General features: G+C 42.5%; 1 protein-coding gene across 2 annotated transcripts in view; it reads left to right on the top strand.

The window, feature by feature from the left end:
• The window catches only part of ppp3ca (protein phosphatase 3, catalytic subunit, alpha isozyme), a 145,942-nt gene that overhangs the window by 39,244 nt on the left and 83,329 nt on the right, over positions 1-23,369 (top strand). For both annotated transcript variants that reach the window (XM_060935186.1, XM_060935185.1), the window contains exon 2: positions 10,660-10,860. In XM_060935186.1, coding sequence (XP_060791169.1) covers positions 10,660-10,860 — 201 coding nt within the window. The remainder of the gene's footprint in view (positions 1-10,659; positions 10,861-23,369) is intronic.

Raw genomic sequence — 23,369 nt, 5'->3', positions numbered from 1 at the left:
GTATTGCTCGAAATTGTCATGGCTGAAGGGCATAGCAGTCAGAGCAATGGGTTTAAGGGTTTCCCTCTGAGTATGGGCAGGGGTGTTCACTGTGATAGTCTTAATGCTAACACTAGTGGGTATGGGAGTAAGGGGGCAGGTGGTCTTCAAGAACATGTTGGTGATGTTAGGAGCAAGGGGCATAGTGTGAGCCCAAGCTGGTCTCCTAGTGAACAGTTTTTGAAGGAGGATGCACATACTTCTGCTCCAGTGAGTGATAGCATTGCCATGCAACACCTAACTGATATGGTAGGCCAACTGGGAGAGCAAATAGGTAACTCCATTGTAGCTAAACTTTTCTCTTCTGGGTTTACTGATCGCACTCATACACATGACACACATCTGACTGACGAACCAGCGACTGTTTCGACTCCAAGGTCAACACAACAAAACACAACGCCAGTAGTAGTCCATGTTAAGACTAACTGAGAACCTGTGACTTTTAGGGGAAATAGCTCTGACAAATATTCTGTTCAAGAATGGATTGCCATGACAAAAGCTGACCTCAGGAAACAGTCCTACACAACAGCTGAAAAGGCAGATGAGATACAAGGAAGGCTTTTAGGAAAGGCGAGGGACATTGTTAAAGTAGCCCTGAGGAGTGATGACACACTTGATGTGAAGCAAAACCCAGACCTCATATATGACATCTTAATGCAATATTTCAGTCAGTCTTCATCATCACTTCCCTTGCAAGATTTTTACACTACACTGCCCAAGCCAAAAGAAAATCCAGTTGACTACTGGATTAGACTAAACAAAGCAGCAGACACAGCTGATGAGGGATTGCATCGTCAGGGTAGGAGAATGGAGAACATAAGTGGAGAAGTGGCACAAATGTTTGCAAAGCACTGTCCTGACCCACAGCTCTCTTCTATCTTTAAATGCAAGCCTGTCAGTGAGTGGACTTCTAAAGACATTCAGCTCAGGATAGATGAGTACCAAAGAGAATCAGGAGCGTGTGCTATGTCTTGCAGTGTCCCACAGCTGAAAAGTTACCCGGCAGCAATTCTTGACAATGATCCACGCACTTGTACACACTCTGAGACAGAACCCCAGTCAGCTTGTCCGCCATGTTATGATGCCACTTCCAACTCCTGCTCAGGCTCTGCTTGTGTCCAGCAGCATGTTCAGCGTCCACAGCGTAACCTCCCACAGCGGCAGGTCCAACGCCCTCAACACATCACACCACCACAGAGTACTCAGCAGCTCGATGATGGCGTCCTTGGCCGCATGATGAACATGCTTGAGAGAGTCTTGGCCAGAGTGGAGCCACGCAGTCCTGAGCGTAGTCAGAAACACTCCAGCCCTTTCAGCTCACCACCATGTAAGGTTTGTGGGGGCGCAAATCACTCCACCCTGTCACACTGCAAATCTGATCATCTCTGTTTCAAGTGCCTGGCCCCTGGTCACTCAAAGCAGCATTGTCCAAATAACGCCCCGCCCCAGTTCAGTCCTGCTTCGGGAAACTAGATGACCTGTATTCAGGGGGAGGCAGTACAGGTCGCAAAGACTACTCCCACTCGTTAGACACCAATATTTTTGATTTTGACAATTTTTCTCAAGCTCAATCGATGAACATTGTATATCAAAACACTCAGACTGTAGGTGGCAGTGACAGTTTGTTTTATGTACCGGTGAAAGTGGGTGGCCTTGTGACTCTGGGGGGTATGCTGGATAGTGGCTCAATGGCGTGTACAGTCAGTGATACTGCCATGAGTAACCTACTCTTGGCTGGGGCTGTCTGTGAAGCAGACAGATTCTCCACAGATGTGACACTCATTGGTGTTGGGGGTCGACGGGTCTGTCCGAAGTCAGCATTCAACATTAACATGGAAGTGAACAACTGCAAAATGTTAGTGCCTACAATTGTCGTTGAAGGACAGCATGATGACCTAATTATTGGAACCAATGTAATAAAACACATACTGCGTGAGTCAAAGAAATGTAGTTCATATTGGACAGCAGTTTCTGCACCATCATCCACCGACATTGAAACCGAACATTTCCTCTCCATGCTGGCTGGCTTGCATAGATGGCGTGATGGTGAAATGCCTGACAAGATAGGCACAGTTCATTGCAACTCGGCCACCTGTCTTGAACCCGGCCGTGAATACCTCCTGTGGGGAAGGCTGCCGAAACCCACACGAGTGTCCCCTGGCAGTGCAGCAATGACAGAACCTACGTCGGCACGGTCTGCACCTAGAGGTCTCATGGTTTCCAGAGTTGTCGCTCCCTTGTGGGCAGATGGATGGGTTCCGTTGAAAGTGATGAATGTCTCTGAAAAGCCTATGTTTTTGAGACGCAACGCCAAGCTTGCTGACCTGGTGCCCTGTGTTGCTTTGGAAGATTTAGACCTGGTCAATGGTCACCAGAGCACTTCTGACATGCCAGTTCCTCCTGTCTGCCCTGATGTGAAATACGCTGAGGAGAAGCTACAGTCCATTGGCCTAGGTGAGCTAGACATCAGCCTGTGTGATGCGTCGTCTGAATGTAGAGAAAAGTTGTCTGAACTCATTGTTCGCTACCAGGATATCTTCTCATGCAACCACCTTGATTGCAGCAAGGCAAAAGACTTTGTCCACAGAATTCACTTGATTGACCAAAAGCCATTCAGACTTCCTTTCAGACGGGTGCCACTGAGCCAGTACCAAAAGCTATGCCAAGTCTTAAGTGAAATGGAAGAAAAAGAGATAATTCGAAAGTCAACAAGCGAGTATGCCTCACCATTAGTCCTTATCTGGAAGAAGAATGGTGATTTGCGTGTATGTACTGACTTTAGGTGGCTGAACAAGAAAACTCTGAAAGACGCTCACCCTCTGCCACATCAGGCTGATTGCTTGGCAGCACTCGGTGGTAATTCACTCTTCAGCACAATGGATTTGACTTCAGGTTTTTATAACATGCCCTTACATGAGGATGACAGGAAATACTCAGCATTCACTACACCTATGGGCCTTTACGAGTACAACAGACTGCCCCAGGGGCTCTGTAACAGTCCTGGAAGTTTTATGAGAATGATGACTGCCATTTTTGGTGATCAAAATTTTTTAAGTTTGTTATGCTACTTGGATGATATTTTGATTTTTGCCCCTGATGAAAGCTCTGCCCTCACACGTCTTGAAATGGTGTTCAGTAGACTCCGTGCCCACAATCTGAAACTGGCCCCTAAGAAATGCCACTTTTTGAGGAAATCTGTCAAATTCCTGGGCCACATTGTCGATGAGCATGGAGTTTCGACAGATCCCAGCAAAGTTGAGAGCATAAGCAGTATGGCTGTAACTGATTTGATGGAAGCTGACGGGGTGACGCCATCAGAGAAGTGTGTGCGGTCTTTCCTTGGCATGCTGAATTTTTATCAACACTTCATCCCGGGATACTCAGCCCTTGCAAAGCCTCTGTTCTCACTGCTGGCTGGCCAGAAACAAAAGAAAGGCAGAAAGACTAAAGATGCTGTAGTGAGCCGCAAACTGAGGTCGGCTGACTGGACCCCTGACCACGACCGGGCATTTGCTGAACTCAAACAAGCCCTCATACATTCTGTCATTTTGGCCCACCCTGACTTTAGCCGACCATTTTTGCTGTCTTCAGACACGTCACTGGATGGCCTTGGAGCCATTTTATCTCAAGTGCGTGAAGGTGACTCAGTGCCTAGACCAATTGCATTTGCTAGCAAGTCTTTGACCCGGTCACAGAAGAACTATCCAGCCCATAGATTAGAGTTTCTTGCACTGAAATGGGCAGTCTGTGACAAGTTTAGCCATTGGTTGAAAGGCCATGACTTTACTGTGTGGACCAACAATAATCCACTGACACACATTATGATGAAACCTAAGCTTAACTGTTGTGAGCAGCGATGGGTGTCGAAACTAGCCAGTTACAATTTTGACATCAAATATGTGCCAGGCCCAAGAAACACTGTTGCCGATGCCCTCAGCCATGTTCCTTTTTGCAGTGTTGGCTACAGACTGGTTAGTGAACCACTTCATGACCTTGCTACAGAAGCTGCCGTTTTGTCTGACACAGTTGTTCAACAGACTCTCAGGGAATCTACCGACCAGTCTGTAATGGCAGAAAAGCTAACCCGTCTCGTAAGCACAAATGCCCAGTCCCTTCACTTGCCAGCACAGTCTCTCTCTGCACAGGAAGTCACTGGTGTTCTCCAGTCACACACTGAATGGACCTCTGGAGCAAAGACTCATGCGACAGCACTTGTGTGTCACCTGCCTCAGCTAATTTCTGACAATTTGCCCAGCCTGCCTGCCTTCTCTGTTGACGATCTGAGAGATGCTCAGTCCAAAGACAAATCGTTGTCTCGAATTTGTTTTTATGTGGAAAGGTCCCGGAGACCATCCAGACGTGAAAGAGCACAGGAGACAGGTCAAGTCCTGAGGTTGCTGAAACACTGGGAAAAGTTTGTCCTGAGTGATGACGTCCTGTACAGAGTGTCACGTGATCAGATTTCAAAGACAAGATGCCATCAGTTTGTGGTTCCTGATTGCCTGAAGGCTGAGGTTTTGAAAGGGGTACATGACAGTGCAGGTCATCAAGGTCAGTCAAGAACCTTGAGCATTGCCAGACAAAGATTTTTTTGGCTGCACATGGACAGAGATGTGAGGACGTATGTTCGTCATTGTCAGCACTGTATAGTGAGTAAGGTCACTGAACCCGCAGGAAGAGCTCCTCTTGAAAGTATTGTCACCTCCCGACCACTGCAACTTGTTTGCATTGATTTCTGGTCAGCTGAAGATTCGCACAACAAATCTGTAGATGTTTTAGTAATAACCGACCATTTTACCAAACTGGCCCAGGCTTTTGCCTGCAAAGACCAATCAGCCAAGCAAGTAGCAAAAGTCTTCTGGGAGAAGTATTTTTGTGTCTATGGGCTCCCTGAGAGGATTCACAGTGACCAGGGCCCAAGCTTTGAAAGTGAATTGATCGCCGAACTTCTACAGTTATCTGGTGTGCGAAAGTCCCATATTACCCCATACCATCCGATGGGAAATGGCAGTGTTGAACGCTTTAATCGGACTTTGGGCAGTATGATCAGATCTCTTCCCCCTGAGTCAAAGCAAGACTGGCCGAGACGCTTACAAACTCTCACATTCATGTACAATTGCACTGTCCATGAGACTACTGGGTATGTGCCATTCTACTTAATGTTTGGGAGGGTTCCCCGCCTTCCAGTTGATATCCTGTTCGGAAATATTTTGTCTGACCCTGAGGTGACCAACTTTGGCAGGTATGTCACAAAGCTGTCTGAGGACTTGAAAGAGGCCATGTGAATTGCTCAAGAACATGTGTCAAAAGAACAAGGCAGACAAGCAAGACTGTACAACAGGGCAGCGAAAGGGCCAACCATTGAAATTGGAGACAGAGTGCTTGTGGCTAATAAAAAAGAGAGAGGAAAGAGGAAAGTGGCTGACAGATGGGATTCTACTGTTTATACTGTGACTGAGTTGAACCCCCAAACACACACATACAAGATACAGGACACTGTCACAGGGCGCGAGCGGGTTGTCCACCATAATCTACTGATGTTAGTGAATTTCCTTCCAGTTCAAGATATGCACCATGCCTCTCAGTCTGGTCTCTCAATGTCCTCCGTCCAATCCTCTTCCTCTGCCTCTGCCTGTACTATGGCTCCAGGTCAAGTGACACCCGAACACACTCAGAATCAAGCGCCTGCTCAACTACATGAGTCTCAATGTGCAGCAGACGATGTGTGTAGCCTCATGAGCATCTCCGGCCTTGACAATTACTCAGACATCCCACCTGTACCTGGGGAGAGAACGAGAGAATGGGTCAGTTGCCTGAATGCCTCAAGTCAACAGTCTTCTGAATCATCTGCCGATTTGACTAGTGACATATTGACTGACAAAGTTCAAGACACGCACTCTGAACACTCTGACAACTCACACACGGTTGACACTTTTGTTAGGGACGATGCTTCAACTGTTAGTGATCACCATACAGTTCTATCGGTAGCGACTTCTGACCGTTTAAGTGACACTGACCACACTGAACAAAAGTTTGCACCACACCACACGTCTAGGTCGTGTTGTTCGACCAGTTAACAGGCTTCTTTACACAATAGCTGGACAGGATGTTACTAGACGTTTACAGCAAAATGTTCAAACTGTGTGCAGCTCTGTAGTTCAAGCTCTTAGGGCATGAGTCTTTCTTCATCCCTTTTTGTACATCTCTTTAGTGATTTATTAAAATTTTATACTTATTGATATGTGTATTGACAGTTCTGGGCGAGTGTAGAATGTGTAAGGCATTCTATAGCCGGTGGTTGGGTCGGAGGGCCTTGATACTGCTCTCTGTCCACTGCATCCTTAAGGGATACTTCTAGAGTCGGTCTTGTATTGTTCCATAACGTCAGATGAGACATTAGTATGGTGTTTTGAAAGTATGTAATTTTGTCCAGAATTCAGTGGGGGTGGGTGTAACAGAGTTAATAATGGCCTTTGGTATGTGAGGTGAATTTGTACAAAATTGTAGAGCACATACAGTATTATTGTAATGTTATACTTTTTGATTGGTTTCCTTGTAAAGGTTTCGGGTGTCGTCCTGCATTCACCACTGTTGAATATGGGGCTGCGCGACTGCTCGTTCATGTGTACACTTATGCTTTTTGGGTCCGCGCGCTACCCGTACCTTCCAGCTAGATTTCCCTGCGCTGGAAGGTAAGCATGCTTTGGAAGCGCTCTGAGTACAACTTTGATATTTTAGTAAATTAACGTGTGCAATCCACAAAATGTTTAATGCATATTGATGTATATAAGGTGTACTAACGGGTTTTTCTGAAATTGTAACGAATGAAATGCTATGTAAATTGTAAACAAGTTTAAGTGTATTTTGGCGCCAATCACGCCACGCTATAACTTAAGCATGGTCCTGACTAATTTTGGTTTTATGCTATTTTTAGACATGCATGCAGTCGCGACATAGAGCCCAACATTGTTTAGATTAATGTGTGAATGCAGGTGCGTGTTTTATATGCATTACATATGGTTAAGAATGTGTATGTATTGCCAATGTTATGTTCATGTTATTATACAAACTATACGATTATTCAGTGTGCCAGATATTGCCTGTTATTTTATCCTGTCTACTTCACACTATTGCTTGCATAAATATTAGTGAGCTGTTATTTCACATAATGCTTTATGAAGCTTTTTTTAAGTAATCCAGCAATAGTAATGCAGCAATAGTTGCTAGCTCCTGTATCCCAGCTAGATTTCCCTGCGCTGGAAGACATGCATGCAGTCGCGACATGGAGCCCAACATTGTTTATATTAATGTGTGAATGCAGGCAAGCAATAAAAGCCACTGAGAAATCCCCTGGGTCCAGTCCGTCATTCACCTACACCTGGAGCAGACAAAGAGAAGGTCGTTACACTCGTCACACCAAACATGACTGTTCCTAAACTGCTAGGATGTTTTAACTGAAACTCACCCAGAAGACTCTAAAAACATATTCCAACAAGAGTTGTTCACCAAGAGGTGCCACCTGCCATGGATGCGGCTACACAGGGGTCGTATGCAATTTCGCAAAAATCGCTACTCCTCCTACAGGACTGATGGGATTTCGAACTCACACACAACAGTAGTGGCCGGTATGAGCTACAGCCTCATCGAGGCTATTTTTTGTTGAAACCAATAAGGCTTACACTCTAATCCAGAACCCTCAGTCTTTAATGAGTTGGAGTCATTATTGACTTACCTGCCTGGTTCTTTTTGGCCCCTCAGTCCCATAGCTTTTAAGTATGTAGTTCTTGATCCTCTCATGAGAAAAGAAGGTGTAGTCCTATCCCCTCTTTGAGAAAATTGTATTTCCTCTGGTCTTGGTTTTATCTCATAACCAAATGCTTTGAGAGAGCAGGAAACCACAGGTAGAAGATTTGAGCAGTTGATGGATTGTATGAGTTTAATCCTTGTTCTGCAGGTCACGTAATTTCAGCAAGTTCTGACTGAGATCAACAAAAAATAATGCCTATAACATGTACGTAGTGATTTGATTAGATAGAATAATGTGACTGGCTTGTAGCCGTGGCCAAAGGTTAGAGAAGCAGGTCTGAGGCCAAAAGGTCGCCGGTTTGATTCCCTGGACCAGCTGGAAATGTGTGGGGAATGAACAACCCCCAACTGCTCCCTGGCCACTGTAGCGCAGCTGCTCACTGCTCTGGGTATGTGTGTTCACTGCTTCAGACGGGTTAAATCCGCAGAGAAAGAATTTCACTGTGCTGGAATGTATATGTGACAAACAAAGGCTTCTTCAAAAAGCCATGTTCTTCTTGTATTTTGTAACACATTCTCCTGAGAAACAGAGGCACGAGCCTAATATTGAAATCAAGTGCTTGGGAGCTGTGGTTAAAAGATAGAGCTCAGATATAAGTGGACATTTCATAGTGATACAATCTGCAAATGAAACGGATTAAATTGAAAATGAAATTATAAGTCGTGAATCTAATAGCTGATAATCTCATCTCATCTCATCTCATCTCATCTCATTATCTCAAGCCGCTTTATCCTTCTACAGGGTCGCAGGCAAGCTGGAGCCTATCCCAGCTGACTACGGGCGAAAGGCGGGGTACACCCTGGACAAGTCGCCAGGTCATCACAGGGCTATAGCTGATAATATTTAATATTTAAGTAGTGAAATCAAGTTAGGTTGCAAAAGTATTTACAAATAAACATGGTCAAAGTTCTGATTGGATAAGTATTAACTCTGCCACTGGTGTGAAACCCTGAAATTAGGGCTCATGCATTCAGTTGACATCAAAAGCTACAAAATTAGTTGAATGGAGAAAATCTGTGCGCAATTAAACTGCCATGTGATCTCTGTCAGGCCCCAGAGTTTGTCAGGGAGTATATCTATACAAGACCAAGGAGTAATCCAAATAAATCTGGGATAGTATCAATCAGGGTTTGGTTATATATATATATATATATATATATATATATATATATATATATATATATATATATATATATATATATATATGTAAAGAAAAAAAATCACAAGCAATGAACATACACACACAAAATCCATTATTTAAAATAAATAAATAAATATTGCCCAACCATGACTCTGCCTAGAGAACCAAAATTCTGTGATGAGGTAAAAAACAGATTAATAGGAGAAAAAATAAAAGCAGCTAAAATGAGGCTGTAGCTCATATCGGCCACTTGTGTTGTGTGTGAGTTTGAAATCCGATCACTCCTGTAGGAGAAGTAGCGATTTTTGTGAAATTGCATATGACCCCTGTGTAGCCGCATCCATGGTAGGTGGCACCACCTGGTAAACAATTCTTATTAGAATATGCCTTTAGAGTCTTCTGGGTGAGTTTCAGTATAAACGTCCCAGCAGTTTATGAAGAGTCGCATTTAATGTGACGAGTCACCCAAAAAAATTTCAGACCCCATAAAATCATAAATATGACAGGTGGCACCATCGTCTTGACAACTTTTATACACACCCACCTAGGTAGCATTGTATGTGAGTTTGATCGAAATCCGATCAGTCCTGTAGAAGGAGTAGTGATTTTTGTAAACTGTGGACAGACGACGACAGAGGGATGACGGACGGACGATGCATGATCGCATCCTGGCCTACAGCCGGATGAGCTAAAAAAAAAACATGAGGTGAAGGGAAGCTAGTAATTTTACAACAACAACAACAACAATTTTGCAAAACCCCCCCCCATTTCACTATTCATGGGTTGTTTTGTGTACGTTCTTGGCATATAATTCCAAGTCTGTTTCAGTTCCAGGTTGTAAGCCTATAAAATGTGGAAAGGTTTAAGGAGAGTGAATACTTCTGCAACTTTTGTCACTGTATCCGTAATCACAAATTGATTTGATAAATAACCTCCTGGGCGGCACGGTGGTGCAGTGGTTAGCGCTGTCGCCTCACAGCAAGAAGGTCCGGGTTCGAGCCCCGTGGCCGGCGAGGGCCTTTCTGTGCGGAGTTTGCATGTTCTCCCTGTGTCCGCGTGGGTCTCCTCCGGTTGCTCCAGTTTCCCCCACAGTCCAAAGACATGCAGGTTAGGTTAACTGGTGACTCTAAATTGACCGTAGGTGTGAATGTGAGTGTGAATGGTTGTCTGTGTCTATGTGTCAGCCCTGTGATGACCTGGCGACTTGTCCAGGGTGTACCCCGCCTTTCGCCCATAGTCAGCTGGGATAGGCTCCAGCTTGCCTGCGACCCTGTAGAACAGGATAAAGCAGCTAGAGATAATGAGATGAGATGAAAAAAAAACTGCCGGCAGGGGCCATTCTATGTGGAGTCTGCATGTTCTCCCCGTGTCTGCCTGGGTTTCCTCTGAGTGCTCCGGTTTCCCCCACAGCCCAAAGACATGCAGTTAGGTTAATATGGGATGGCCTTGGGCTGAGGTGCCCTTGAGCGAGGCACCTAACTCCCAACTGCTCCCCGGGCGCTGTTAGCATGGCTGCCCACTGCTCTGGGTATGTGTGTGTGCTCATTGCTCACGTGTGTGTGCATGTTCACTGCTTCAGATGGGTTAAATGCAGAGAGGAATTTCACAAGTGTGCGATGAATAAAGTTGTGCTTTCTTCTTTTTCTTTCTTTCTCTCCTTCCCTTTTCCTAGCCGTGCCCTTTCCTCTGAGCCACCGCCTCACTATGAAGGAGGTGTTTGACTGTGAGGGCAAGCCCCGGGTGGACCTGCTCAAAGCCCACCTAACCAAAGAGGGCCGAGTCGAGGAAGCCGTGGCCCTGCGCATCATCAACGAGGGCGCTGCAATCTTACGCCAGGAGAAGACCATGCTGGACATCGAGGCACCTGTGACAGGTGAGAGACTTTATGTTGTGTCTCACCATCTGCCATATTGAAAATGACTGTATGTGAGATCTGATCTGATACATGCCTTTGTTTTGAGGGTCCTGAATTTCTTCCGTCCTTTAGTTCTGTCTGATTTGGAGGTGTGTTCGAGAGTTCTCTTTAATGCTGTTCTGGGGTTTCGGTGGTTTAATGGAAAATGAAGTTATCTTGATTGCTTTTTACTCGGTTGGATAAGGGGTGACAGTGAGCTGGCTATCATTCCCATGCTTCAAGCGCTTGCAGTAGCAAGCTGTACTGAGAAAATTAACACTTAATTGCAAGGAAGCTGCTACATTTTTTGTGGTGTTTTTGTGTTTGACTCACCAGCAGAAGCATTGAAACATGGAAATAAGTGTCCAGAAACAAAAAACGTGTTTATGTGTCGAAAACTGCTCCATCAAAAATTATAATGAAATTGAAAAAGTGTGAGGACAAAATATTTAGGAAAAAAAACCATCCCAGATGTACCATTAAACACTCTGAAATATTCATATCTTAGCGAACGACACCATTATTCATCTAGTCATGGTGCAAACCGTTGTTGTTTATGAACAAACTAATTGGCTAGTTCTTTCACGTGGATGTATTTCTTTATTAAACAGATAAAATATGACTTCCTTGCAGGTAAATATGATTTTTTTTCCAGAACCTTGTATCTGTGAAAATGTGGTTTGCTTTTCCGTCCACTATACTGCAGTGTGCGAGAAAGCATGTTTCATGTTCTTACTGTGAAAACAAATGAAAAGGATGTAAGTGACATAAAGGCCATGGATCAGCAGGAGTGGAAAATATGCAAATGAATTTTACCATGTTACTGTTAGGTGCTCTTTTGGAAGATTTGTACTTTACTGAACTATTATTGAACTCTTTTTATTCAATTAAATTTCCAAGAGACAACATACACTACACTCTCAAAAAATAAAGTACATTATTGTACCTTTAGGGGTACAATGGCTTGTCACTGGGGCAGTACCCACTAAGGTACTTATTTATACCCTTTATATACTGCTTGGGAACATATATATGTACCTTTTTGACCCTAATAAGGTACACATAGTTACCATAAGGATCAATAATGAGCCCTAGGGAGTATATTAGTGTAGATTGTAACTTGGGGAACAGAAATGGACTCCGACTGTAACTGTACCCCTATTTCTGACAGTGTATATGACCAAAGTCGTGGGCTCCTGACCATCACACTAACGAATATGTGGTTCCTCTCAAATATTTTGTCACAAAGTTGGAAGCACACAGTTGTATAGGATGTATTTGCATGCTGTAGCATTAGAATTTCCCTTCACCGGAACTAAGAGGTCCAAACCTGTTCCAGCATGACAATGCCCCTGTGCACAAAGCAAACTCCATGAAGACATGGAGTGCCAAGTTTGGAATAGAAGAACTCAAATGTCCTGCACAGAGCCCTGACCTCAACCCCATTGAACATCTTTGGGATGAACTGGAACTCCAGGTGAGCCACAGACCCCCTTGCCTGACACCAGTGCCTGACCTCATTAATGTTTTTTGTGGCTGAATGAGTAAATCCCTCCAGCCACGCACAAAAATCTAGTGGAAAGCCTTCCCAGAGGACTAATGGTTATTATAACCGCAAACAGGGACTCAAATTTCTAGTGCATTTGAACTTCAGTGATATGAGATTTTTCTCTCTTTTTTCATTTTTTTTAACAATGCAGACATTTTGTAATTTTACACTCATTAAAGGAGAACTGAAGGCAAATTTTTTATTATCAAAATTCTATTTCTCTCATTTTATTAAATATAGGAATGCATTTTTGATAGCTATTTTGTCATTGCTATAGCAAGTTATGAGTGTTTGAAATATGCTATGTAATATATCAGTCCATATATCAAAGCAACGGCCGTAAACGAATCGTTGAGACCTGTGCGAGACATCGTAGGACGGAAGTAAAACGTACAGCAGAAATCAAAGTGACCAACATCTGCTAGTGTTGTCAAAAGACGCGCACGCCTTCTTTCGAATGCTGATGTAATCAAGCCGGAAGTTTTGTTTGTTTTGATAGCAATCAGGAAAGTTTGAAAAAAGTAGGCAGTAATCGTCATTTAAACTCGTTTTTGTGCAATATTTCATTTGGAAAACAGTTTTCAAAATGGCGGCACTGACACCTGGCTGACACTTCACGTTTTGAAGTCTTGCACAAGTCTCGTGAAGATTGTGCAGATAAGCGACGCCTGCCATGGACCAAACAAACTAAATTCAACATGGCTAAAAACCGAATAGGCCGATAAGTATAATATTTAATTGCAATTAGTTGCCAATGCAAGTCATGATATAAGGTTACTAAAACCGAAAACGTAATTGAATAACACGTTAATTAAGAAATAAAGTAAGTTTAAAAATGACTTCAGTTACCATTTAAATTGGCTAGCTAGTTAGGTTTTGTACCTTAGTTTAGGTTAGGTAGCTAGTTGAATATGTGGTTTTGTTGTTCATGTGTCTTAGCAGTATTTCCAAAGGCATGACTTTCCCCAAAGCGTGGATATGCGGCACTCCACCACGCTGTGCGACATCAGTGCGGCTAGAGATAATGAGATGATATATATGAATACCATAAATTGAACAATGCAGAGTACTTTCCACACCTAAATATCTCCTATTCCCCTCTAAAAATGAATAATAACTAGCGAAATCGGAAGATATTGTAAAATATAGGTCTAGACTATTCTGGTACTCAACCTAGAAGTGAAAATAAATGGTTTCACTGCGTGCACTGACTGCCATTCACAACCATACATAAAACCACGTTCTCGGCGCTGGTTGCTAGATGGCGCTGTTGTGTGATTTTACCTCGATTCTGTTCCTGGCATCCTGGAATTGGAAAATGAAGAGGTGTGATACGAAGTGTTTTCATTTCAAATCTAATTTTACCCTTTAAATTTTGCCCCTTGCATATTTAACAAGATAAAAAAAAATAAAATAAAAACAGCAAATTTAATAATGTTGAATTGTGCCAAAATCAGCCCTAGATGTCACCAGAATGCACCATTTGAAGTCTCTAATTTCAAAATTTTCAGAGGGAGCATGCCCCCAGACCCTCCTAGCAGCCATCAGAGCCCTCCAGGCGAGGGCCAGCCTTTACGGGCTGGGCTCCACATCAGTAGCACCACTCTGATATTTTTTTCTGCAGAAAGCCCTGAAAGGGATTATTAAACATGAGCTGACCAGCAAACAGTATTATGGGTTTGTCTGAGATATTTTCATTAGTTTAAATAAATGATACTTTTTACTCTTGAATATTTGCATGTATTTAAATGCAAATAGGTTTTGACTTTCATGCAAGTAGATTTTTGCCTCCATACATCTCATGTTGATTGAGTAAGAGTTTGACACAGTTCCTATCCTTCTTCTTAAGTACAGTTTCTCTGGACTTTTTTTCTACCCCTGTGGGTCGGACACACAGTGTGTATGCTCAGCATACTGCTACTTAGCTTTGCTCTGGGGTACAGAGCATTTTTAACATAGTTACGGGGAGACCAAATGGTCTCCCAGTGGCCAGATTTGGTCTCCTAGTCAATGCCAAACCAGCTTCACTGGGAGACCAAATTTTAAACCAAGTTATGTCTTATCATTTGGTTCAATCAGTTGCAATTAATTAACCAAGTACCATGTAAGTATACATTTAACAAGGAAAACTTGGCACTGCATTAACTATGTTGATATTATGCTGGCTGAAACGAGGATTCGTAATGCGGCAATTTGCATCACAGAATATGCCACAGCGGTGCAGCCGCATGGACTCTGGGGCCTGTGATTGTATTGCCCAGACCAGTTGGTCTCCGTTGCCCCTTTTCCACCAAAGCAGTTCCAGGGCTGGTTCGGGGCCAGTGCTTAGTTTGGAACCGGGTTTTCTGTTTCCACTGACAAAGAACTGGCTCTGGGGCCAGAAAAACTGGTTCCAGGCTAGCACCAACTCTCTGCTGGGCCAGAGGAAAGAACCGCTTACGTCAGCGGGGGTGCGGAGTTGTTAAGACCGACAACAATAACAAGACCGCGAAATATCGCCATTTTTAAGCGACGAGAAGCAGTAGCTGTACAAACGCGAAGTAATCCATTATTATTATTGTTGTTGTTGCTGCTGCTGCTTCTTCCGCGTTGTTTTTGCTTCGATATTCGCACCAAGGTTTATGCAAACGTAGCGACGTAACTGACGTATACAGCGACGTAATGACGTATACAATGACGTAACTGACATATACAGCGACGTAATGACGTGTCTTCTCTTAGCACTGCGAGCGATGGAAAAGCAAACTGGTTCTCAGCTGGCTCGCAAGTTGAACGAGTTGTGAACCAGCACCAGCACTGCCCCTAAACCAGCCCTGGAACTGATTTGGTGGAAAAGGGGTACTAGTGGAAAATCATTAGAAAATACTGTGTCTGGGGATCCTATTCAATGCACATTCAGGTGTGTTGTAATCCACATTTATTACAGTTGTTACACATTTGACCAGGTATGTACAAGCAGGAAACATATAAACGTGTACTGGAGTGAATTGGTTTATCAGGACTGAGCCTGCGCTATTCAGTGTGTGCAGCAAGTAATGTGTGTTCTGCAAGTCAATGTTTTTTTCTTTCTCAAGGATCCTGTTTTATGGAACTGAATGCAAAGGGCATGTCAGTGTACTGTTCCTCATTTCCTGTTTCCACTGCCTCAGTTTACAACTGCCATGTACTGCTTTCATGTCCTGCCCAAGTCGAAGTGCTTTTTGCTGTATTCATCCCAAAACTGGCTTTGACTCAAAGAGCTAAAGAGAGAGAGAGAGAGAGTTAAGCACAGAGAGTTTGAGTCCCAAACATGACAACAGAAGGAGAGAGATATACAAATAGTGACTTGAAACACAAAAATAAACTCACCTGATTGAAGCTCTCACAAAACCTTCACTTAACTAAGAGTGCAGCTAAAGAAGAACACAAAAGACAGCTACAATGGTGCTTGAAAGTTTGCGAACCCTTTAGAATTTTCTATATTTCTGCATAAATATGGCCTAAAACATCATCAGATTTTCACACAAGTCCTAAAAGTAGATAAAGAGAACCCAGTTAAACAAATGAGACAAAAATATTATACTTGGTCATTTATTTATTGAGGAAAATCATCCAATATTACATATCTGTGAGTGGCAAAAGTATGTGAACCTCTAGGATTAGCAGTTAATTTGAAGGTGAAATTAGAGTCAGGTGATTTCAATCAATGGGATGATAATCAGGTGTGAGTGGACACCCTGTTTTATATAAAGAACAGGGATCTATCAAAGTCTGATCTTCACAACACATGTTTGTGGAAGTGTATCATGGCACGAACAAAGGAGATTTCTGAGGACCTCAGAAAAAGCGTTGTTGATGCTCATCAGGCTGGAAAAGGTTACAAAACCATCTCTAAAGAGTTTGGACTCCACCAATCCACAGTCAGACAGATTGTGTACAAATGGAGGAAATTCAAGACCATTGTTACCCTCCCCAGGAGTGGTCGACCAACAAAGAGCACTCCAAAAGCAAAGCGTGTAATAGTTGGCGAGGTCACAAAGGACCCCAGGGTAACTTCTAAGCAACTGAAGGCCTCTCTCACATTGGCTAATGTTAATGTTTACGAGTCCACCATCAGGAGAACACTGAACAACAATGGTTTGCATGCCAGGGTTGCAAGGAGAAAGCCACTGCTCTCCAAAAAGAACATTGCTGCTCATCTACAGTTTGCTAAAGATCACGTGGACAAGCCAGAAGGCTATTGGAAAAATGTTTTGTGGACGGATGAGACCAAAATAGAACTTTTTGGTTTAAATGAGAAGCGTTATGTTTGGAGAAGGGAAAACACTGCATTCCAGCATAAGAACCTTATCCCATCTGTGAAACATGGTGGTGGTAGTGTCATGGTTTGGGCCTGTTTTGCTGCATCTGGGCCAGGACGGCTTGCCATCATTGATGGAACAATGAATTCTGAATTATACCAGCGAATCCTAAAGGAAAATGTCAGGACATCTGTCCATGAACTGAATCTCAAGAGAAGGTGGGTCATGCAGCAAGACAACGACCCTAAGCACACAAGTCATTCTACCAAAGAATGGTTAAAGAAGAATAAAGTTAATGTTTTGGAATGGCCAAGTCAAAGTCCTGACCTTAATCCAATCAAAATGTTGTGGAAGGACCTGAAGCGAGCAGTTCATGTGAGAAACCCCACCAGCATCCCAGAGTTGAAGCTGTTCTGTACGGAGGAATGGGCAAAAATTCCTCCAAGCCGGTGTGCAAGACTGATCAGCAGTTACCGGAAACGTTTAGTTGCAGTTATTGCTGCACAAGGGGGTCACACCAGATACTGAAAGCAAAGGTTCACATACTTTTGCCACTCGCAGATATGTAATATTGGATCATTTTCCTCAGTAAATAAATGACCAAGTATAATATGTTTGTCTCATTTGTTTAACTGGGTTCTCTTTATCTACTTTTAGGACTTGTGTGAAAATCTGATGATGTTTTAGGTCATATTTATGCAGACATATCGAAAATTCTAAAGGGTTCACAAACTTTCAAGCACCACTGTAAGTGAAAAGTTTTAGGAGAGTTGGCAGTTTGATGACAGCCGTCACTGTGTCCTTGCTAGATTCATGGTAATTTTTCACATGCAGTCATGCTGTCACAAATGTAAGGTCAAAGATACAGTCTCTGAGCATGTTGAATAAGGTTTGAATCACAGTTGGCTGCTGTAGTATTGAGAAAATACTAGGGCTTTCAATCGATTAAAATATTTAATCGTGATTATTTGCAAATTAATTGCACTTTTTAAAAAAAATCTGTTCAACATGTACCTTAAAGGGGTATTTTTCATGTATTGGTGAGTGGGAGTGGACAAATATACTTGCTTCATGCAAATGTTTGTGGGCCAGGTCAGGAAAGATAAGGCTGGACACAGCAAAAAAAAAATTTGTAGGTATTTTATTCCCCCACTGCATTTAAAAAAGCAAGAGTCGTCAGGAGATGACGTATCCACCTGGCCCCCACATGAAACCCCACTCCAAATTTTCCTAAGTTGAATTGGTTGCCATGGAAATACAGAAAAAATAAAAATCACAGAAATCCAAAAATGTCAAAAGGCACAACTCCTCTAGGCACTTAACTGACAGGTTTCGTGAAAAAATTCCTAAGAGTTTTTGAGTTATGCTCTGGAAACTAAAATGTTTACAGGCGGACGGACGAATAGACGGACAAAGCAATAGCTATCCAAACCCCCCCCCACCCCCCCACCCCACATTATATGCTGGGGGGACAATAAAGCAGCGTTAACTTTATAATTCTGAGGGTTTAGCACAATTCATTGTGAACAAAACAATATCATATTTTCCTCCCTTTCTGCCCTTAACTTCCAGCCTCAAACTATGCAATAAAATAAACTAAACAAATGAGGTGATGTGGAGTCTGGACAACAGTAGGGGCTATCTTTAAAATAAAGAAAATAAGAATACAAAACCCGAATAAATTTGTTGAGCCACACAGCTCATAAAGATGCTTCCATTAAAATGCAAAAACTCACTGGTAAATATACAGAACATTCATGAGCAAAAACTGCATTATAAACACTTTTACATCACTCGGAAATTTCTCAGAATAAAACAAATTCTCTCACTCTCACTCCAGTGTGCAGCCTGCATGCTCTCTCACACACACACACACACACACACACACACACACACACACACACACACACACCTGGACCTTAACACATCTTCTCTTCTCCCCTCTGGACCATTAAAAACATATAAAAAATACACACATTTTATGTAAACAGTCAGAATGCAGCAATATAAGTTGATTCTGTACATAAGTGCACGTTATCACGACTTATGCTGACCAGCTACTTGCTACATCACTTGCTCTCACTACTTCACTTCCTGATTTCCCAAACTACAGGACAGGGGGCATAGAACGTGCATGCATTAATCACGCGCCAAAAAAAAAAATTGTGGCGTTAAAAGGAGTTTGCGTTAATACGTTATTATCGCATTAACTTCGACAGCCCTAGAAAATAGCAGCGACAATCTACAACCCCAATTCCAGAAAAGTTGGGACAAAGTACAAATTGTAAATAAAAACGGAATGCAATAATTTACAAATCTCAAAAACTGATATTGTATTCACAATAGAACATAGACAACATATCAAATGTTGAAAGTGAGACATTTTGAAATTTCATGCCAAATATTGGCTCATTTGAAATTTCATGACAGCAACACATCTCAAAAAAGTTGGGACGGGGCAATAAGAGGCTGGAAAAGTTAAAGGTACAAAAAAGGAACAGCTGGAGGACCAAATTGCAACTCATTAGGTCAATTGGCAATAGGTCATTAACATGACTGGGTATAAAAAGAGGATCTTGGAGTGGCAGTGGCTCTCAGAAGTAAAGATGGGAAGAGGATCACCAATCCCCCTAATTCTGCGCCGACAAATAGTGGAGCAATATCAGAAAGGAGTTCGACAGTGTAAAATTGCAAAGAGTTTGAACATATCATCATCTACAGTGCATAATATCATCAAAAGATTCAGAGAATCTGGAAGAATCTCTGTGCGTAAGGGTCAAGGCCGGAAAACCATACTGGGTGCCCGTGATCTTCGGGCCCTTAGACGGCACTGCATCACATACAGGCATGCTTCTGTATTGGAAATCACAAAATGGGCTCAGGAATATTTTCAGAGAACATTATCTATGAACGCAATTCACCGTGCCATCTGCCGTTGCCAGCTAAAACTCTATAGTTCAAAGAAGAAGCCGTATCTAAACATGATCCAGAAGCGCAGACATCTTCTCTGGGCCAAGGCTCATTTAAAATGGACTGTGGCAAAGTGGAAAACTGTTCTGTGGTCAGACGAATCAAAATTTGAAGTTCTTTATGGAAATCAGGGACACCGTGTCATTCAGACTAAAGAGGAGAAGGACGACCCAAGTTGTTATCAGCGCTCAGTTCAGAAGCCTGCATCTCTGATGGTATGGGGTTGCATTAGTGCGTGTGGCATGGGCAGCTTACACATCTGGAAAGATACCATCAATGCTGAAAGGTATATCCAGGTTCTAGAGCAACATATGCTCCCATTCAGACGACGTCTCTTTCAGGGAAGACCTTGCGTTTTCCAACATGACAATGCCAAACCACATACTGCATCAATTACAGCATCATGGCTGTGTAGAAGAAGGGTCCGGGTACTGAACTGGCCAGCCTGCAGTCCAGATCTTTCACCCATAGAAAACATTTGGCGCATCATAAAACGGAAGATACGACAAAAAAGACCTAAGACAGTTGAGCAACTAGAATCCTACATTAGACAAGAATGGGTTAACATTCCTATCCCTAAACTTGAGCAACTTGTCTCCTCAGTCCCCAGACGTTTACAGACTGTTGTAAAGAGAAAAGGGGATGTCTCACAGTGGTAAACATGGCCTTGTCCCAACTTTTTTGAGATGTGTTGTTGTCATGAAATTTAAAATCACCTAATTTTTCTCTTTAAATGATACATTTTCTCAGTTTAAACATTTGATGTGTCATCTATGTTCTATTCTGAATAAAATATGGAATTTTGAAACTTCCACATCATTGCATTCCGTTTTTATTTACAATTTGTACTTTGTCCCAACTTTTTTGGAATCGGGGTTGTACTTGGGGTTCGCAAAGCCAAAGAGCTTGAAATAAACCATATTAGGCAACATGAAAAGATAAGACCTGTGGTCAATAAGCTGGTTACTTGGACTGCTGAAAAAACAAAATGCAACAATGGTGGAATGGGATCGGAGCCCAACAGTGTTTATCACCGGCAAATGATGGCAAAAACAAACTTTACTGATTTCTCCTTTATTAACTTTATTGTGTATTGTAAAAGATGCACCTTCAGTGTTACAGGATGTCTTCAGGCTCATTTGAGGCGTGTCTATATAACTACAGTATAGTGACAATATAAGGCAGTTGCAACTTGGTGTCTATATATCAGTAAAGTCCAATATCACTCATTCAGTTCCTTTTTTATTAAAAGTGCATTGTTACTAGAAATATTTAACAGTTATTCCACAAAATTGAGCCGTATATGAGCTGATAGCCAACACGGCACATAACACCGAGTCGGCTATAAGCCAGGTATGACGAAATTGAGTGGAATAACTGTTTAATTCTATTCACATTCACTGGATTTTGAGAAGCAGAGCATTTTTATTGTTATTTTTTGCAAATTCAATAAATAAAAACTTTGTACAAAACGTCTGACAAAATCGTTTCCACTTAGAATGTAAACAAACCGGCGAAATGACAGTAGCAATTTGTGAAAAATGCGATAATAATAGTAATTCTTGAAAAATAAAAAAGCTGCGTTTTTACCATGCAATACTTTCATCCAATACTTTGTTCCTTTTATGTATTTTGTTTTCGAGTAGTTTGTATTTCGTCCTCGGTTGGTTCAGTAACATGCTCCGCCATTTTGGTTTTTTTCTACTCATGGTATATGAGCTGATAGCCTAGTAGTAGAGTCATCAATCAGAGCATGCGATTGCTCATATCTGGTGAATGTGGATAGAATAATTTATATTTTCTCATATTTCTAAATGTTTCCTTTGCTACTGTATATTTCTGTTTCTGTCACATGACATTCCTTGTGAAAGAGGCATGTTTCTCTGTTATCGAAGGACCTTTTCAAAGTCTTCAAAACAACTGTTCCACCATTGCATCCTATTGCATCTGGGATACCACTGGAAACCACCTTGTGCTGAGATCTTCCAGCAAAGTCACATAATGACGTAGGGTCCAGTGTTTGCAGTAAAAGACTGCCGTCATACAACATCTATTCTTTTTCTTCTTGCCTTGTACATGTCAAACCATGTACACCATATGGAGCTATGGTTACTTAGGTACACTTAGCAGCTTCTGGCTATTGCCAGATATACTGTACAGTACAAAACTCCTATCATCTCCTAGCTTCTCTTCTACCCCATGGAGTGTATTTTTTATATGTTTCAGGCTTTTCTATAGTGATGTATTATGGCGGTCAGTAACCTTGATTTGGCTTGCTCATTAGCATTGCTAGCCTTTTTAGCCCTCACTCACCATGCAGTTTGCTAGTTATCTGAACAAACTTGTTCTGTGCTGTTGCTCGGTAACACCACTTCTTCATTCTCATTATCCCCACCAGGTTGGGTTCTCCCTTGGTGCCATCTCCTTTGAGTAAACCCCTTATTTGGAGCCAAATCTGACCCAACAGTCTCAACAGCTTGCTAGTTTCAAACACCCACATTCAGCAACAACTGATAAGGACAAAAAGAAGCCCAGAAAGCAATTTGAGGGTTTTTTGTTTGTTTGTTTTGGATTTTTTCTCAGTGAATTAATGACCTAGTGGCAGACATGGATCAGCTGAAATAGATGATTCAGGAGCTGGGACTGGGCATCTTGGAGGCTCATATTCTTAAACAGAGCCCTGTTTATCTTGGTAAACCTCTTGTTTCATCGTCAGAGGAGCATGAGTTTGCTATGTCTATAATTTAGCACTTCATCTCATTACTGATGGTCTCACAAGATAAAGCACTACATATATATGTGCAGTGCAGTGCAGAAGAAGTATAAATGCAACAACACTGATGACTGATTGCATTGCATAATGTTAGCCATTGGAAAATTCACCCAAATTTGCAGCAGTCTGATCCCTGTATAAGGGAGATGACGGTCACCTCACTCCTAGTACCTCATTGGTACGTCACTGATTGGTAGGATGTAGGGCAAGTCTCCACCAACCTGTTTTACATACAGTGCCATGTGTAATTAGCACAAGACATTCTGCCAGACATGTGCAAATAAACTCTGTGTATCAGGGTCACTCTTTCCGTCTGCTGCCAAAGATAACCTGGAAGACATGGCTCAGGTTTTATAATCATGAAACCAGCATGGCCAAACAAACCATCCACCAAAGCACTTTTAAGTCACCACAACCCAGCTTCCTACAAAGGTTCCACCTGTCTCATGCAGCTCTTTGGCAGGGAGCCTCATATCTTCAGTCCCCTACTGGTTGAGCACTACTTCATGGGGTGGTCTCTAAAAGGCAGATTACATTCCCTACCACCATCATTAAAGGTTCCCAAGGAGCAGGCCCATCGATGGAGGGCGGGTGCTAGTGGCAGATCATTTTGACGGTGGAAATCATCGGTCATTAGTCAGCAATTACATCAAATCAGAGTCCTGAAGACAGTCACTACGTTTACATGCACATAGAGAGAATCGAATTTCTGCCGTTGCTCGACTGAAATCGAAGTTCAAAATGCCATGTATACACCTTAATTCGGCTGAAATTGAACCGAACTTGATTTCTCGGAATCGAGCTACACGACCTAGTTTATGCGATTTCTGCCGAGCTATTTTGTGCATGTATACCCTATCGAGCTAGTTGTCGAGCTACTTCCGGAAGTGACGAGTGACGAGACCACAAGCGGGAA

This window comes from Neoarius graeffei, chromosome 12, assembly GCF_027579695.1.
Source record: "Neoarius graeffei isolate fNeoGra1 chromosome 12, fNeoGra1.pri, whole genome shotgun sequence".
In the NCBI taxonomy this organism is placed as follows: domain Eukaryota; kingdom Metazoa; phylum Chordata; class Actinopteri; order Siluriformes; family Ariidae; genus Neoarius; species Neoarius graeffei.
Note: the sequence above shows the minus strand (reverse complement) of the source record. Positions and strands in the feature narration are given on the sequence as shown.